Here is a 17,915-nt window from a genome sequence, read left to right as displayed (position 1 = left end):
TACAAAAATTAGCTGGGCATGGTGGCGGGCACCTGTAATCCCAGCTACTCAGGAGGCTGAGGCAGGAGAATCACTTGAACCCGGGAGGTGGAGGTTGCAGTCAGCCGAGATGGTGCCCCTGCACTACAGCCTGGGCGACAGAACTAGACTCCGTCTCAAAAAAAAGAAAAGAGAAAAGGAAACCTGTAATATGTAAGATGCCTTACTCTGTGTTTGAGTACATGATACATCTTCATCTTTTGTATTCTTTTTCTTTTGTTAATAAAAAAAATTGAGATGGGATTCTCTCCATGTTTCCCAGGCTGGTCTGTAATTCCTGGGCTCAAGGGATCCTCCTGCCTTGGCCTCCTGAAGTGCTGGGATTACAGGCGCCAGCCACCATGCCCAGCCATCTTGTGTATTCTTGAAATAAGATTTTAGGGAGATATCTGTAAAAAGAACTGAATGGATTTTAAAATTCAATTTAATGTACTAAATTTAAAGTTTATGCAGCGTCTGACTGAAGCTGATGAAGTATATTTTTCTAATGTATATAGTTATTCAAAGTATGAATTCATAGTATTTTATTTAAATGTTGTTGTCTTTGTGTTTCAGTATGAAAACCCATGGACAATCCCAAACATGTTGTCAATGACGAGAATTGGCTTGGCCCCAGTTCTGGGCTATTTGATTATTGAAGAAGATTTTAATATTGCACTAGGAGTTTTTGCTTTAGCTGGGCTAACAGATTTGGTAAGTTGTAAATGCACTCCCAGTTTGCTCTCCTTCCAAATGCTCGTCTGTACTACTAAGTTGAAATAGCATAGCCTTAGCTTGCTTTTCCTTGGGAGGAAATTCTCAAGATGAATTTGACGTAGTACTTTTTGTGAGGACTTTGTCTTTAGCATCTATGTGGGATTTTTTTTTTTTTGGCATATGATTTCAGGGAGGAAGCGAAAGTTGTAGGGAAGTAAAGGAGGGGATACTTTGCACTCTTGGTTTTTAAGAGTGAAAGAAACACCCTTAGAAATTTCCAAAGAGCCAAGTGCTTGCTTTAGGGATAGAAATAAGGGAGAGGAGATCTGAGATGACTTTTCTGTGTATTGTGATAAAGAGGAGTACTCTGATCTGCAGTTGGTTTTCCTAGCGGAGAGGGAAACTGGACCAGTTGTTAGGACCCAGGGAACTAGGATGTAACCAGGGAGCATGTAGAACTTATAGCTTTGCTCAGTTTCATGCTAGCAGGAGGCTGTAGGTACCCCCACAGATTTATTTTCTGATCTCTGCTCTACACTCCTCTGGCTGCCCTGCAGAATGCTCTGGGCTTACAATTGAACATCCTTCCTTCTTCTCCTCCCTCAGCAGATGGACAAAGAAGAGGAACTCTCCTTGATACCACAATGTTAGTTTTGATAGAGGAGAGGAGAATTTATTCAAATGATCTCATATTAGAACTGGAAAATAATTTTATAACAAAAGGCTACGTTAAATAGGCTTTTGTGGACTGGCTAGCCATCATCATGTATGACATTATTTGTATTACCAACTTTATTTCATGAAAGTTTTGAAATGCCTTATAAAACTGGCTGGACACAGTGGCTTATACTTGTAATTCCAGTGCTTTGAGAGGTCAGGAGTTTGAGACCAACCTGCACAACATAGCAAGAGCCTATCTCTACAAAAAAATTTAAAAATTGGCATGGTTGCACACGCCTGCAGCACTAGGTACTCAGGAGGCTGAGGCAGGAGGATTGCTTGAGCTCAGGAGTTCAAGGCTGCAGTGAGCTATAATCTCACCACTGTGCTATAGTCTGGGTAACAGAGCAAGACCTTGTCTCTTAAAAAACAAAAAAAAGGAAAAACTTCATGCTGTATAAAAATATAGTTGAGGGAAGTGTGGAAAAGATGAGGGAATAATTTTAAACCAGGGCGAAGTTAGCAGGAGAAATAGATACGTTATATTCATGTACAAGGTTGGTCTGAGAGCTATATGAGCATCCAGACAGGCGGTGCTTTGGTGCCTCTTCAAACTAATTTATGTTTGAAAAGCTTTGATCAATTTTGCTCAATATTTATTGAGTGAGAATTGAGAAAAACTAGTTTTATATTAATAAAAGTTGCATGGCATCTTTCTTTGTAACATCAGCTGTTGTCTTTGAGGTTCATAGAAACGAAATTCCACATGCCTAGTAGCAGAAGCATTGGTAGGCAACATAGAATTAACTGAAGATTTTGGAGTGCAGACAGGAGAGCATTTGCACTGTTACATGGCATTTCCAAACCTGCTTCACACGTAGTCTCTCAAATTGGCTTTACCTCTCTTTTTCCAGAGTTTAGCTTCTACTAATATTTGTCACCGCCTCTTCCCATTCTCACAATCTTTCTCCTTTTTCTCCTTTTCTCCTTTTATTTTGTCTCTGCTTTTTTTTTTTTTTTTTTTTTTTTTGAGACGGGAGTCTTACTCTGTCGCCCAGGCTGGAGTGCAGCGGTGTGATGTTGGCTCACTGCAGCCTCTGCCTCTCAGGTTCCAGCAATTCTGCCTCAGCCTCCCGGATAGCTGGGATTACAGGCACGCACCACCACACCCGGCTAATTTTTGTATTTTTAGTAGAGATGGGATTTCACCATGTTGGCCAGGCTGGTCTCAAGCTCCTGACCTCAGGTGATCCGCCTGCCTCGGCCTCCCAAAGTGCTGGGATTACAGGCATGAGCCACCGCACCCGGCCTGTCCCTTCTTTTCTCTCAAAGCCTCCACTCATTGTCAATGTTATCTCCAAGTCTGTCAAAGGTCATTATACTGGTAACAGTTTTTTTTTTAACATAACAGACAAGATCTTTTTTAATTACTGTAGTCTCCTTTTTTGTCTGCTATGTTTTTTTTTCTTTTTTCTTTTAAGCCGCCACATAAGATTACAGTATTAATTGAATGTTAGAGAGGCCCCATTAACATTTTTCTAAATACATAACATGTTTATGGAAACCTGAGTTAACTGGTGCCACATTTCGCATTGGTTCCATGGAGATTTTAGTGCCTTTCAATTGGCCCCTGGGAGGTGGCCAGACTCATCATTTTAAGCCGGGGAATGACAAAGTCTGATTGCCTTGTGCGTGGAAAATGGATTATAGACAGGTCAGAGTAGAAGCAGAGTAACTGGTTAGGGGCTCACTGTGATCTAGCAAGAGTGGAAGCAGAGTAACTGGTTAGGGGTTCACTGTGATCTAGCAAGAGTAAAGGCAGAGTAACTTGTTAGGGGCTGACCGTGATCTTGCAAGAGTGGAAGGAAAGTAACTGGTTAGGGGCTGACTGTGATCCATGGCAACAGTGGTAGGAACTTAGACTGTGGTTGGAATTTGGAGTTGGAGAGAAGTATATGGGTTTGAGATATATTTTAAAGACAGAGGTCATATGTTGATGGATTAGATATGGAGTGAGAGTAGGAAGAGTCAAATATGAATACTAGGGTGTTACTTTAAAAAAAAATTCTCTTCTAAAACCAGGTTCATGGAAATGACATTTTCTGTGATGAGCAACACTGGAATAGGGCAGAGTATAAGGGAAAATACTAAGAATTCTGTTGCTTATCCACATAGAAGTATCAATTGGGCAGTTTAGTAGTTTGGAGTTGGAGGAAGTCATCGTTACAGAGAGAAATTTGGGAGCTGTCAGATACAGATGGTTGGATCTGGGAAAATCATCCAGACTGAGGTAACAGAAATGAAGGGTCAGAGAAATGAGCAACAAGTAGAGCACCAGAAAAGAAGCCAGTCAGGAACCCTGGGAAGGAATAGCTGGTGAGGAAGGAATAAAATTAGGCAGTGAGATTTCCCAGGAAGTGGAGAAAGTGCTTCAGTTGTGTCGAGGTCAGGTACTCTAAAAATGCGCAATTCGTTGGTGACCTTTATGAGCCTCACCTCTGGAGGGGTGGGGACTATTGGAGAGGGCTGATGAACAGATGTGAGATGGTAATGACATTGGACGTTCCTTTGAAGCAGTTTTGCTTTGTAGGGGAATACAGAAATAGGATCACAGAAGGGTCTTTTAAAAAGATATGTATTGAGGAATTGTATCTATCTATCTACCTATCTGTCTAATCCTCTATGTAAAAATATATATGCTGGAGTATATGTATATACTGGGGAATTTTTCTTTGGTCTTTTTTTTTTTTTTTTTTTTGAGATAAATCTCATGTTGCCCAGGTTGGCCTTGAACTCCTGGCTTCAAACAATCCTCCCACCTTAGCCTTCCAAGTAGCTGGGACTATAGGTGTGCCACTGTGCCCAGTGAATTTTTGTTGTTAGTTAAGTGATTAATTAAATGATCAGGTAGAGAGATTAAATGAAAGGGAGAGATTGATGATGCAAGGTGAGATGGGGAAGAAGGGAGGCAGGTCACAGAAGGTGACAGGGCATGGTAACGGATGAAGGAAAGCAGAGAGAGTGAATGGATGCAGGTAGGTGGAGGATTTGATGATGGGAATATGAGGACGGGCTGACTACATTTTTCTTTTTTCTTAAGGAAAATATAGACATGACCTTGTGTGAAAGAGATGGAGTTAGGTCTGAGGTGAGAGCAGAGACAGTGTGAAAGAGACAGTGTGAAAAGAGAGGGTAAATATAGTAAGCAAGTGTGGGATTGCTAGGCAGTATTGGGTGCCCATGGGAGATTTGTGGTCCCCAGTTTGAAGTGAGACCAGTCTTCCCATTTGTGTGTTTTCCTTAAGCACTGTTCAGCTCTTAGGTGCAGGCCCAGAGTACATGGAGAGTTGTTTTTAAGCAGGGTTGAAGGAGAGTGGAGTGAAGGGGAGTTACAGATGTTTGTAAAGGAATGATGTTGATGTCCTTGTAATCTAGTGTGGGTTAGAGGAATAGTGCAGATGAGAGAGTGATGATGGTGAAAAAGTGAAAGGTTAAGTTCCCTGAGGTCAGAAACTGAACTAAACCTGATCTTCCAAGGTCCCAGCTCCCCAGGCTAGGTACTTTTCTGTTCATATGCTTAAGAAGAAAATAGATTTTTTTTCAGTTGCGATAGTAATAGCTAGTAATTGCTTTTTTTTGAGGATTTACTAAGCGTTGAGTGCTCAACAAGTATTAATCACTTTATGTGCTGAAGACAACCACCCTTTTGAGGTAGGTAATTTCTCTCTGTTTTACAGATGAGGAAACTAAGGCTTAGTCAGGTCAAATAAGTTATCCAAGATCACACAGCTAGTAAGTGGCAGAGCCAGGACTTGAACAGCTTTTGTTCTGCTACGAAGACCACATTTTTTTTTACCACGATCCTGGACTCCTGCTATCTCCTCCAACTCATTGGAGTACTTGAGATATGGACAACTTATTTGTTCTTTAAAATGAACCATGATTAATTATGTCTAAATTAATCTTTTTTTCCCCTTAGAAATAGTATTAGGGAACTCAAACATTTGTTGAAACTTGAAGTTAAATGAGTAAAAGCCAGGAAGGGACTTGGATAAACCAGAAAATACCTGCCTTGTTTAATGTGGATAGACAATACTTTTCAGTCCATTTTGTGGCCCCAGAGTGGCCAGACCATTCCCTTCTCAAGTTAGGATGGAGATCTGGGTTTTTATGGGAAGAATTGAATACTTAAATGTAGATAACTAATTACAGTTTTTAAAAGCTCTGATAGGTCAAACAGAACCAGCTTGCAGGCCCCGTTTGGCCCACTAGCAACTAGATGTGACTTATGCTTTAAATATAGTTTATTTTTATCACAATAATATAAAAATAAATAATTTAAGTATCAGAATTTTAACTAGGTCAGGTAGAGAGGATTGAGTTTTCTACTCAAATGTGGGTAATGCTGATACAGTCCTTTAATAAGGAATAAACAGTGGTATTGAGCAAAATAAATTGAAAAACAGAAAAATGGTAAGTTTTAACAGAGTTGGATTATATTATCCTAGTCCAGGCTCTGCCATGCATGCTTTCTTTGAGTTTTCTTTGGGTTCTTTATAGCTTTAAATACGTCACTAACCATAGCTCTAAATGTGTGTTTGGGTTCGTCCACCAAAGGGGCCTTCTGAAAATACTGAGAAATAGCCAGAAGGCCTTGAGGGGGAAAGAAAATAAATGTGCATTTCTTTTAAGACCAGTTGGTAATTTAAAAGCAAAATGTATACCAATGAAAGAATGAGAATGTTTGGGGGTAAGAAACAGAAGAGATTTTGTTAACATTTTATGAGAGTATAATTGTTATTCTGGTAAATCTTAAGCTTCAGAATATCTACTCTGTTCCTGTTATGACATTTATATAAAAAAAAAAACTTCTATTTTCAGTTGGATGGATTTATTGCTCGAAACTGGGCCAATCAAAAATCAGCTTTGGGAAGTGCTCTTGATCCACTTGCTGATAAAATACTTATCAGTATCTTATATGTTAGCTTGACCTATGCAGATCTTATTCCAGGTAAGAACGCGTCATGCGTACTTTTGAATAGCACAGGGAAGAATGACATTAGTCAGCTTAGGATTTCTCTTGAGAGACAAATAATTTTTGTTCCAAAAATATAGTTTTCAATTTTAAACTGTTTCCCTAATTTTAAACTGTTGAACTGTTTTATTTGTCAAACTACTTGTGGATTTTAGAATTTATGTCCTTGTTTTACTAGTAAAATCAGTTGCTTTCCTAGTAAGGTTGTTTAAAATTAAAATCGAACAAATATTTCACAGTGCCAATTCATATTACTCTGAAATTTTTTGGTGCTATATTATATATTTTTAGTGCCTAGCTTTTTGAAAGCAATTTAGTTTTCTTATGTTTATTATCTTTATTAATATCGTTTAAGCATAATAAGTGAGGACTCTGAAATCCTGAAGATGTCTATAAAATTTCACATTATGTAGACCCTATTAGGCAATTTTTAAATCATACAATAGTTTGTACATTATATGAATACTTTTTCTAATAAGATTTTATGATTTTTTGCTTTGTATTTTGCATGTGCTTTTCTGATTGTTCATTTTCTACTTCAGTTGTATTTCTCAGTTGTTCTCCCTCAGACGAAGTTAAACTGTTTTTTTTTCTAAGAGTTAGGAATCATATCTAATCACACTGGGACTTCCCTTCACTGTCAGTCGAAGAGTTTGCATTTTTGAGGTTTAGGAAAAGAAAAAAAAAGGAAGAAAGAAAGAAATCGTATCTTAGAACAAAGAAGCTGCCACATGGTCCCTCGGTATCATGTTATTATTGACACTTGGTAGAAAGAAGTATAGTGGCGTTTCAGTCTAGTGTAGTCTCCTCCAACTAGAAATTATTTTTCTTTCTTGCTTTTAGTCTTCTAAGTTCTTGTACCAAAATAAAAAATAAATTGGACTAATGTTTACTTTTATGTGCTTCTTTGAAAGTTAGAATTGAAGTGTGTATGTGATTGGGGTGTGTCTATGTGTGTGTGTAAGTTTTCTTGCCTCGGCTGGTCTCGAACTTCTGGGCTCAAGCGATCCTCCCACCTGGGCCTCCCAAAGTGACTGGATTACAGGCTTGAATCACCTTGCTTGGCCCCTCCCATTTTTTCATAGTTACATTGTATTTTGATGTATTGTTCTACAAAGGTTGGCCAGTCATTTTGCTATTGAACATAGAAATTGTTTCCAGGTTTTTTGGAATTATGAGTAAGGTTGCTGTGAGTTTTACTTATATAATTGGTGTAGGTTGCTTTCTAAGTTGAGACTTCCCTTCACTGGCAATCTTAGAGTTTCCATTTTCTTTCTTCTGTGTTGAGTCTATTTTTCCAGGCTCCCTTGTCTTCCTTTGCATTAAGTTACTCCTTTTCTCCAGTTGTTTTCTGTAGAAGGATGGAGTGTGGCAGCCAGATTTTTAGAGGTCTTAGACACCTCAATGTCTGTATTTTGTCTTCCATACATGATTGACAGTTGAAGTAGGCATTACTTTTTTTAATCTTTTTTCTTTTTCTTTTCTTTCTTTTTGAGACAGGATCTCACTCTGTGACCCAGGCTGGAGTGCAGTGGCACAGTCTCAGCTCATTACAGCCTTGACCTCCCAGCTCAAGCAATCCTGCCACCTCAGCCTCCCAAGAACTTACCACCATGTGCACCACCACGCCTGACTAATTTTTCTATTTTTTGTAGAGATAGGGTTTTGCTACATTGCCCAGGCTGGAGGTGTACTTTTTAAATTGCAGGTGATTTTAATTTGGAATTGTGAAGACCCTCTTCCATAGACTTGGAGATTCCAACTTGCTGTGGAGCAGTCTCTTATCATTCTGATACGTTTTCCTTTACATGTGATCGTGTTTTATATTGGAAAGCTTTTAGGATTTTAAGAAAATGTGATTCCTAATTGATGTTTTCTTTAAAAAGTTATCTCTCTTAATTCATTTTCTAATGCTTATATGGCTACTCATTTATCCCAGCACATTTTATAGAAAAATAGGTATTTTCAGACTCAGAGCAAGGTCATTTCTAAGTTTTCTTCTTCTCCATTGATTCGTCTGTCTTTGCATCAGTGGCGCCCTTCTTATTGCTTTGCTAAAAGTCTTGCTATCTGGTAAAGCAAGTTCTTTCCACTTTGGACATTCTTAGCTCTTTCCATTTGTTACAAATTTTAGAATCAACTTTTCCAAGAATCAGCAATTTTCCAGAGAAAAATCTGTTTGGATTTTGATTGGGATTGCAATGAACTTATGATCTGTTTGGAGGAATTTGCATCTTGACAATTTTAAGTCTTCAGTCCACGGACATGCTGTATCTACTCTATTTAGATCTTCTTTAGTATCTGTCAAAGTTTTGTAGTTCTCTCCAGAAAGATAATTTGTTAGACTTACTCCTAAGTGCATGATAGTTCTTGGTGCTTTTATAAATGGTAGCTTTTAAATTTCATTTTCTGGCCAGGCACAATGGCTTACCCCCCTGTAAGCCAGCACTTTGTGGGGCTGAGGTGGGTGGATCACTTGAGATCAGGACTTCAAGAGTAGCCTGGCCAGCATGGCGAAACCCTGTCTACTAAAAATACAAAAATTAGCCGTGTGTAGTGGCATGTGCCTGTAATCCCAGCTACTCAGGAGGGTGAGGCACGAGAATGTCTTGAACCTGGGAGGCAGAGGTTGCAGTGAGCCAAGATTACATGACTGCACTCCAGCCTGAGTGACAAAGTGAGACTCTGTCCTCAAAAAAAAAAAAAAAAAAATTTATTTTCTAATAACTCCATGTTGATATGAAAAAGTCAGTACTGTTTCTAATGTTGATTGTTGTGTCTAGTGAAACTTGCTAACTCGTATTCTAACAATATACATATAAATTCACTTGGATTTTTTACATGCTTAATTATGTCTTGTATGTAATTAATGACAATGTATTTCTTCTTTTCCAATCCTTTTACTTTTTGTTTCTTTTACTTGCCTTACTGCACTGAGTAGTACAGTGTTGGCAAGGAGTGGTGTCAATGTCTTGTTCCCAATCTCATAGAAAAGCCTTTAGTCTTTCACTATTAAAGATGATGTTTGCTGTTGGTTTTTGTAAGTATCCTTTTTCAAGTTAAGAAGTTCACTTCTGTTGGGAGTGTAAGAGTTTTTCTCACAATTGAGTACTGAATTTTTTTGTGTTTTTTGCAGAGATGCGGTTTTGCTATGTTGCTCATGCTGATCTTGAACTCTTGGCCTCCCAGAGTTCTGGGATTATAGGCATAAGCCACCACCCCTGGGCTGGATATAAATTTTGTCAAACTCCTTTTGTGTATTACTATGGTCGTATTGTTTTTCCCTTTAGCTGTTCATGTGTGGTGAATTACACATGTTAATGCAATATTAGTTCTAATGTTAAAACAACTTGCAATTCCTGGTATAAATCCAACATTGCCATGATATATTATGAAAAAATTGCTGGATTTGTCTTGCTAATATTTTGTGGAAGATTTCAAATTTTAATTCATGAGATTGGCTTGGAATTCTTCATATATTCTTGTTAAGTTTTCATATCAGATTATAATTAGCCTCATAAAATGAACTGGGAACTTTTTTTTTTTCTTCCGTTCTTGGAAGATGTTTCATTATGAATATTTCTACTTAAAAGTTTGGTAGAATTTGTTAAAGCCATTGAGGCCTGGAATTTTCTTTAGGGAAGAATTTTAAAATAGATAATTCATTTTCTTTAATTGTTAACGGGATGATTCAGGTTTAAAGTATATCTTTTTTTTTTTTTTAACCTTCAACCAACTCACTCCATATTGTATCTTTTGACCAGTTTTTAAGTTGTGATGTTTTTCTCGGAATTTGTCCAGTTGATCTACGTTATAAAAAATTTATCATATGGTATTTATGGTATCCTCATTAACTTTATTTATTGACTTACTACTCCTTGTGGAGCAGGGCTACCCCATAGGCAGTGTGCCCAGAATAACTCTCATTAACCTTTTGATGTCTATAGGATATGTAGTAATGTCCTTCTTTTCCTCTTATTTTTTGTCCCTTTTTTTCTTTTTTTTTTAATCTTTTTTTGCCAGAGGTTTGTCAGTTTTATGAATCTTTTCAAAGAACCAGGTTTGGGTTTTGTCAAGCCTCTCTGATATGTTGTTTACTACTTCATTAAATCTTGCTGTTTTATTTTTTCTTCTTCAGGTTTTCTTTGCTGTTCCTTTTCTAATTTTTTTCTTCTTTTTTTTCTTTTTTTTGAGCGCAGTGGCCTGATCTCAGCTCACTGCAACCTCTGCCTTCTGGGTTCATGCTATTCTCCTGCCTCAGCCTCCTGAGTAGCTACGATTACAGGCCTGTGCCGCCATACTCGGCTAGTTTTTTTGTATTTTTAGTAGAGATGGGGTTTCACCATTGTTGGCCAGGCTGGCCTCGAACTCCTGACCTCAGGTGATCCTGAAGTGATCCTGACCTCAGGTGCCTCTGCCTCTCAAAGTGCTGGGATTACAGGTGTGAGCACCATGCCTGGCTCTAAATTCTTTTAATCGATTCTGTCTAGAAATAAAATGGAGATTCTTATGTAATTAAAAATTTTTAGTAGCTTTTTTTAAAAAAGGAAACATGAAAATTGATACATTTTATGTAATCCACTATATCAAAAATATTATCATTTTAACTTGTAATCAATAAATTAATGAGAATTTTTTCCTATCACACCTTCAAAGTCTAGTGTGTATTTTGAACCGTGCAGCTATAGGTGGCTACTTGTTTTTCAGCTTTTCTAAAGATTGCATATAAGAATGTATATTTTCCTCTAATTACCACTTTCATTGCATCTCCTATGTTAGTTTTAGTGTGTCATTGTCCAGTATACAATATTTTCCTATTTCCATTATTATTCTTTCATTGACCTGTTAGGTTAAAAATAAATATATCTTAATTTGTTGCCATTTTGGGGGGGATTTTTTAGTTATCTTTTTGTTACAATTTCAATCATAATAACTTTGTGTTCAGAGAACATGCTCTGTGATTTCAGCCTTTTAGCCCAGTACAGTCAGATTTTATAAATATTCCTTGAATACTTGAAATGAATGTATATTCTACAGTTCTTGGGTATGATGTTCTTCATAGGTCTATTAGATCAAGTTTTTAATCCTGCTCTTTTAAGTCTTCTGTTTCTTCACTGAATGTGCTTTTGCTTTTGGTTTGTTCGGCAGTTAGAGTTTCTTACTGTGTGTCTAGTTTTCCGGTATTTGTCTCTATAGTTGTGATTTTGTTTTGTATCTTTTTTTTTTTTTTTTGAGACAGAGTCTCGCTCTGTCTCCCAGGCTAGTGTGCAATGGCACCATCTCGGCTCACTGCAGCCTCCGCCACCTGGGTCCAAGCGATTCTCCTACCTCAGCCTCCTGACTAGCTGGAATTACAGGTGCATGCCACCATGCCCTGCTAATTTTTGTATTTTTAGTAGTGACGGGGTTTCACCATGTTGGCCACGCTGGTCTTGAACCCCAGACCTCAAGTGATCTGCCCACCTCGGCCTCCCAAAGTGCTGGAATTATGGGTGTGAGCCTCCACACCTGGCCTGCTTTGTATGTCTTGAAGTTATGTTGTTAAAGTGAGTATGAATTAGAAATTGTTATGTCTTCTTGGTGAATTGAATGTTTTATTATGAAGTGACCCTCTATAGCTCTAGTAATGATTTTTACCTTAAAATATATTTTGTGGGCTATTACTTAAGCTCAGCTGGCTTGCTTTTGGTAGTGTTTGCATGATAAATATTTTACCTTCTACATTTCTGCATCTTTTTAGATATCACTTGTAAATAACATGTATTTATGTAAATATATATATAAATAACATATACTAAATAAAACCCATTTTCTCTTAACCCAAATAGTCTTTTAACAGAAGCATTTAACCCATTAATATTTATTGTGATTGAGAGATGTTTCATTCAGTCTTTTATTTTACTTGAAGTATTTTATATGACACATATGTTTTGTCCTTTTTAGTATTTTTAAATTATATTTTCTTTCACTCTACTAGTTTGAAAGTTTTACACGGTTTCCATTCAGTTTTCCTCCAAATTAAAACATTTATGTTTATAAAAATATGATCTTAATAATTCTGTACTCATTCTGGGCATGGGAGGCACCTTAGAATACTTGAACTCCAATTATTCTCTCAGCTTATGTTACTGTTGTCATACTTTTATATATTTCTTAAACTCACAGATATTGTTTATATAATGTTCATTTAAATTTATCTTCATGTTTATTAATTTTTGTTAGTCTGTGTTGTTTGATGTATTTCAGACCTCCCATCTGAGATCATTTTCCTTTTGTCTGAAGTATGTTCTTTTGGAATTCTTTTTAATGTAGGTGTACTGGTAAATTCTTTTTCTCTGAAAATGTTTTCCTTTTGTCTTTATTCTTGAAGAATGTTTTTGTTGTGTATAGAATTCCAGGTTGGTATTAGTTTTTCTTAGCATGTTTAAGATATTGCTCAGTCATCCTCTTCCATTGTTGATAATAAGAAATCAGCTGTTAATCCATTTTTTTTTTTTTTTTCAAGGCAAGGTCTCACTCTGTCACCCAGGCTGGAGTGCAGTGGTATGATCTTAGCTCACTGCATTCTCTGCCTCCTGGGCTCAAGCAGTCCTCCTACCTCAGCCTCCTGAGTAGCTGGGACTACAGGTGTGTGCCACCATGCCCATCTCATTTTTGCATGGTTTTTAGAGATGGAGTTTCGCCTGTTGCCCAGGCTAGTCTTGAACTTTTGAGCTCAAGCAATCTACCCACCTTGGCCTTCCAAAGAGCTCTGATTATAGGCAAGAGCCACTGCACCTGGCCGTATTGCTTTTTTTGAAGGCAATTTTGTTTTCTTGTGGCTGTTTTTAAGATTGTCTTTTGTTTTTCTCAGTTTCACAATAATATTTCTTGTTACAAGTTTCTTTTTTATTCTGCTTGGGATTTATTGGACTTCTAAGTCTGTGGATTATATATTGAAGTTAGTGCTAGAAAATTCTCAGCCACAATCTCTTTAAATGTTGTTGTGTATTCTTTCTTTTCTTTTGGGACTACAATATACCTATGTTAGACGTTCTCTCTGTATCCATTACATCTCAATGGTTTTTTTCTGTGTTTGCTCATTTTATCTTTTTGAGCTCCATTCTGGCTGTACTAATAGGTTTACTATTTTTCATTTCATTGCCTCTCTTTAGCCGTGCCAAATCTATTTAATCTTAACTTCTATTGTATTCTCTAACTATAGAACTCCTATTTTATTCTTTTTTGGACTTGCTAAGTCATCTTTTATGGTTTTCAGTTCCATGCTGAAGTTTTCAATATTGACTTTTATCCCCTTGTACATGCTACGCTTAGTTATTTTTATAGACTCTGGTGATTCAAAAATCTTGCATCTTTTGGTAGTCTCTTTCATTTGTCCACTGTTTCTGTTGATTCTTACTCATGGTATTTTAATTATTTATTATTTTTTTTTCTGTTTAGATACATTCTTTGAAAAATAATTTGGAGGAATATTTGATTCTTATGAACATGGCATTACTCACCAGAGAAGATTTTTTTGTTCTATCAGGTGCCTAGGAATGCTAACAGTCTGGGACCACATAGACCACCAGGTGATGAGACAATCCTGGGAGTCCTGTTTTACTTTGGGCCATATTTTCTCCCAACCCTGTAGGAATAGTCATTCAGATCCTAGCAGCAAGCAAGGAGATGGTTTATCAGAGCCCAGCCTCGAGGGCTCTGGGCTTTGGCTACTGTCACCCCATCATAACTGAGCTTCATGGACTGATTCTTTTCTTTCAGATTTTCTTTTAAAAATCTTTGTCTTTTTTTTTTCTTCTGAAAGATTCCCCAACATTACCATTCCCCCCTTCTGTTGACTTTTTTTGGCTCTCATTTTGAATTTTCAAGAGTTCATATTCTCGGTCTTGGTTTAAAAAAAAAAAAGTTCTTATATCGTGGATGAATGTCATTCAAGGTGTCTATACATACATGCGCATACCTCATTTTTATTGCATTTCACTTTATTGCACTTTGCAAAATGACATTTTTTACAAATTCAGAGTTTGGCAATCCTATGTCCACAAGTCTATCAGCACCATTTTTCTAACATATGTGCCCATTTTGCCTCTCTGTCACTTTTTTTTTTTTTTTTTTCCCCTGAGACAGGGTCTTGCTCTGTCACCCAGGCTGGAATGCAGTGGTATAATTATGCCTCACTGCGGCCTTGACCTCTTGGGCTCAAAGGATCCTCTTGTCTCAGTTTCTTGAGTAGCTGAGACTACAGATGTGCGCCACCACACACCCAGCTAATTTTTAAATTTTTTATAGAGATGGGGTTTCCCTATGTTGCCCAAGCTGCTCTCGAACTCCTGGACTTAAGTGATCCTCCCACCTCAGCCTTTCAAAATGCTGGGATTACAGGCATGACCCACAGCACCTGGTCTCTGTCACATTATAATAATTCTGCCAATATTCCGGACTTTGTCATTATTAAATTTATTATGGTGATCTGTGGTCAGTGATCCCTGATGTTACCGTCTAATTGCTTTGGGATGCAGTGAACCCATGAGAGTCATCCATGAGGGTTGGAATCAACTTCTTCCAAAGTCCTGTTAATCAAGAGTGAACTTAATCAATCAATGTTGTGTATGTTCTGACTGCTCCATCAATCTGTGGGTCCCCTATCTCTCTCCCTCTCCTCAGGCCTCCCTATTCTCTGAGACACAATAATATTGAGATTAGACCAATTAATAACCCTACAATGTGAAAGGAAGAAGTTATATGCCTCTCACTTTAAATCAAAAGCTAGAAATTATTAAGCTTAGTGAGGAGGGCATTTCAAAAGCTGAGAGAGGCTGAAAGCTAGGCTTCTTGTGTCAAATAGCTAGCCAAGTTGTGAATGCATAGGAAAAGTTCTTGAAGGAAATTAAAATTGTTACTCCAGTGAACACGTAAATGTTAAGTAAGCAAAACAGCCTCATTGCTTATGGAAAGAAAGTCTGAATGGTCTGAATAGAAGATCGAGTCAGCCAAAACATGCCCTTAAGCCAAAGCCTAATCTATAATAGATCAAGGCCCTAACTCTCTTTAATTCTGTGAAGGCACAGAGAGGTGAAGAAGTTGCAGCAGAAAAGTTGGAAGCTAGCTGACCTTGGTGTGTGCAGTTTAAGGAAAAAAGCCATCTCCATAACATGGAAGTGCAAGGTGAAGCAGCAAGCACTAGTGGGGAAGCTGCAGCAAGTTATCCAGAAAAGCTGGCTAATGATGAGGGTGGATACAATAAACAACAGATTTTCAATGGAGACAAAACACCCTTCTATTGGAAGAAGATGCCATCTAAAGCTTTCATAGCTAGAGAGAGGTCAGTGCATGGGCTTCAAAGAACAGGCTGATTCTCTTGCTAGAGGCCAGTGAAGCCAGTGAGTTTAAGTTGAAGCCCGTGCTCATTATCATTCTGAATATGGTAGGGCCCTTAAGCATTATGCTAAATCTACTCTGCCTGTGCTCTAGAAATGGAATAGCAAAGCATGAATGACAGCACGTCTGTTTACAACATGATGTACTGAATATTTTAAGCCTACAGTTGAGACCTACTGCTCAGAAAAAAAAGATTCAGTTTAAAATGTTACTGCTCATTGACAACACACCTGGTCACCCAAGTGCTCTGATGGAGATAAACAAGAAAATTAATGTTGTTTTCATGCCTACTGACACATCCATTCTTCAGTCCTTGTTATTTTGACTTTCAAGTCTTATTATTTAAGAAATACGTTCCCCAAGGCTATAGGTGCCATAGATAGTGATTCCTCTGATGGATCTGGGCAAAGTAAATTGAAAACCTTCTAGAAAGGATTCACCATTCTAGATGCCATTAAGAATATTGATGATTCATGGGAGAAAGTCAAAGTATCACCATTAACTGGATTTTTGGAAGAAGTTGATTCCAACCCACATGGATGATTTGAGGGGTTCAAGACTAGTGGAGGAAGTCGCTGCAGATGTGGTAGAAATAGCAAGATAGCTAGAATTAGAAGTGGAGCCTGAGGATGAGTGAATTGCTGCAATCTCATGATAAAAATTTCCTGAGTTGCTTCTTAAACAAAGAGGTTTCTAGAGATGAAATATACTCCTGGTGAAGATGTTGTGAACACTGTTGAAATGACAACAAAGGATTTAAAATATTACACAGACTTAGTGGATAAGGCTGCTGCAGGACTTGGGAGAATTAACTTCAGCTTTTTTTTTGAGACGGAATCTTGCTCTGTCGCCCAGGCTGGAGTGCAGTGGCATGATGTCAGCTCACTGCAAGCTCCGCCTCCCAGGTTCATGCAATTCTCCTGCCTCAGACTCATGCAATGGCGTGATCTCGGCTCACTGCAACCTCTGCCTCCCAGGTTCATGCAATTCTCCTGCCTCAGCCTCCCGAGTACCTGGGACTACAGGCGCCCACCACCATGCTCAGCTAATTTTTTTGTATTTTTAGTAGAGACGGGATTTCACAATGTTAGCCAGGATGGTCTTGATCTCCTGACCTTGTGATCCACCCTCCTTGGCCTCCCAAAGTGCTGGGATTATAGGCGTGAGCCACTGCGCCCGGCCTTAACTTCAATTTTGAAGGAAGTTCTGTGGGTAAAATACTATCAAATAGCATTGCATGGTACAGAGAAATCTTTTGTGAAAGGCAGACTCAATTTATGTGGCAAACTTGATTGTTGTCTTATTTTAAGAAATTGCCACAGCCACCCCAGCCTTCAGCAACCACCACTCTGATCAGTCAGCAGCTGTCAACGTTGAGGTAAGACCCTCTACTAGCAAAAAGATTATGACTTGTTAAAGGCTCAGATGATCATTAGCTCAGATGATTTAGCAGTAAAGTATTTTTAAATTAAGGTATATGTGTTTGTGTGTGTGTGTGTGTATATATATATATATTTAGACAGTGCTACTACCGTACACAAAATGGATTGTAGTGTAGACATAACTTTGATGTGAACTGGGAAACTGAAAAATTCGTGCGACTCACTTTACTGCAGTATTAGCTTTGTTGCGGTGGTCTGGAACAGAGCCTTCAATATCTCTGAGGTATACTTGTATTTATTTATTTATTTATTTTTTAAAAAACCTCTGTATTGGGTTTCTTTCCTTCAGATTCTATTTTTTGTTTCTTTTGGCCTCTCTTTTATGGTGGAGACTTTATTGAAATGTGTGGTGATCCTTGGCTGCTAACTTATATTTGAATGAGGCATGAAAAGTTCATTGGGAGCTCAGTAGGCACTGGGGTGCAGGGCCTGAATTCTCAGTATCTTTAAGCCTATTCTGTAGATCCTAGCTCTCTACCTGCTGCTTGGGAATTATAAAGGCCTTCCCACCAGGGTTTTGGGAGCTAAGCTGTGGGAGGAGGCTGGGGTCTCGTTGTTCAGTATGTAGACCTTCGCTTGATCCCTACTGCACTCCAGTGCCCCTTGGTTCAGAGGGTAACGTGGAGTGGGGGTTGGTAACTTTTCCTGCAAAGGACCAGATAATA

At 38.1% G+C, this 17,915-nt stretch overlaps 1 protein-coding gene across 3 annotated transcripts in view; it reads left to right on the top strand.

The window, feature by feature from the left end:
* Positions 1–17,915, top strand: part of CRLS1 (cardiolipin synthase 1) — a 34,366-nt gene that overhangs the window by 3,171 nt on the left and 13,280 nt on the right. For all 3 annotated transcript variants that reach the window (XM_011941009.1, XM_011941010.1, XM_011941011.1), the window contains exons 2-3: positions 595–732; positions 6,277–6,406. In XM_011941009.1, coding sequence (XP_011796399.1) covers positions 595–732; positions 6,277–6,406 — 268 coding nt within the window. The remainder of the gene's footprint in view (positions 1–594; positions 733–6,276; positions 6,407–17,915) is intronic.

Source organism: Colobus angolensis, unplaced genomic scaffold, assembly GCF_000951035.1.
Source record: "Colobus angolensis palliatus isolate OR3802 unplaced genomic scaffold, Cang.pa_1.0 Scaffold197, whole genome shotgun sequence".
NCBI lineage: Eukaryota > Metazoa > Chordata > Mammalia > Primates > Cercopithecidae > Colobus > Colobus angolensis.
Note: the sequence above shows the minus strand (reverse complement) of the source record. Positions and strands in the feature narration are given on the sequence as shown.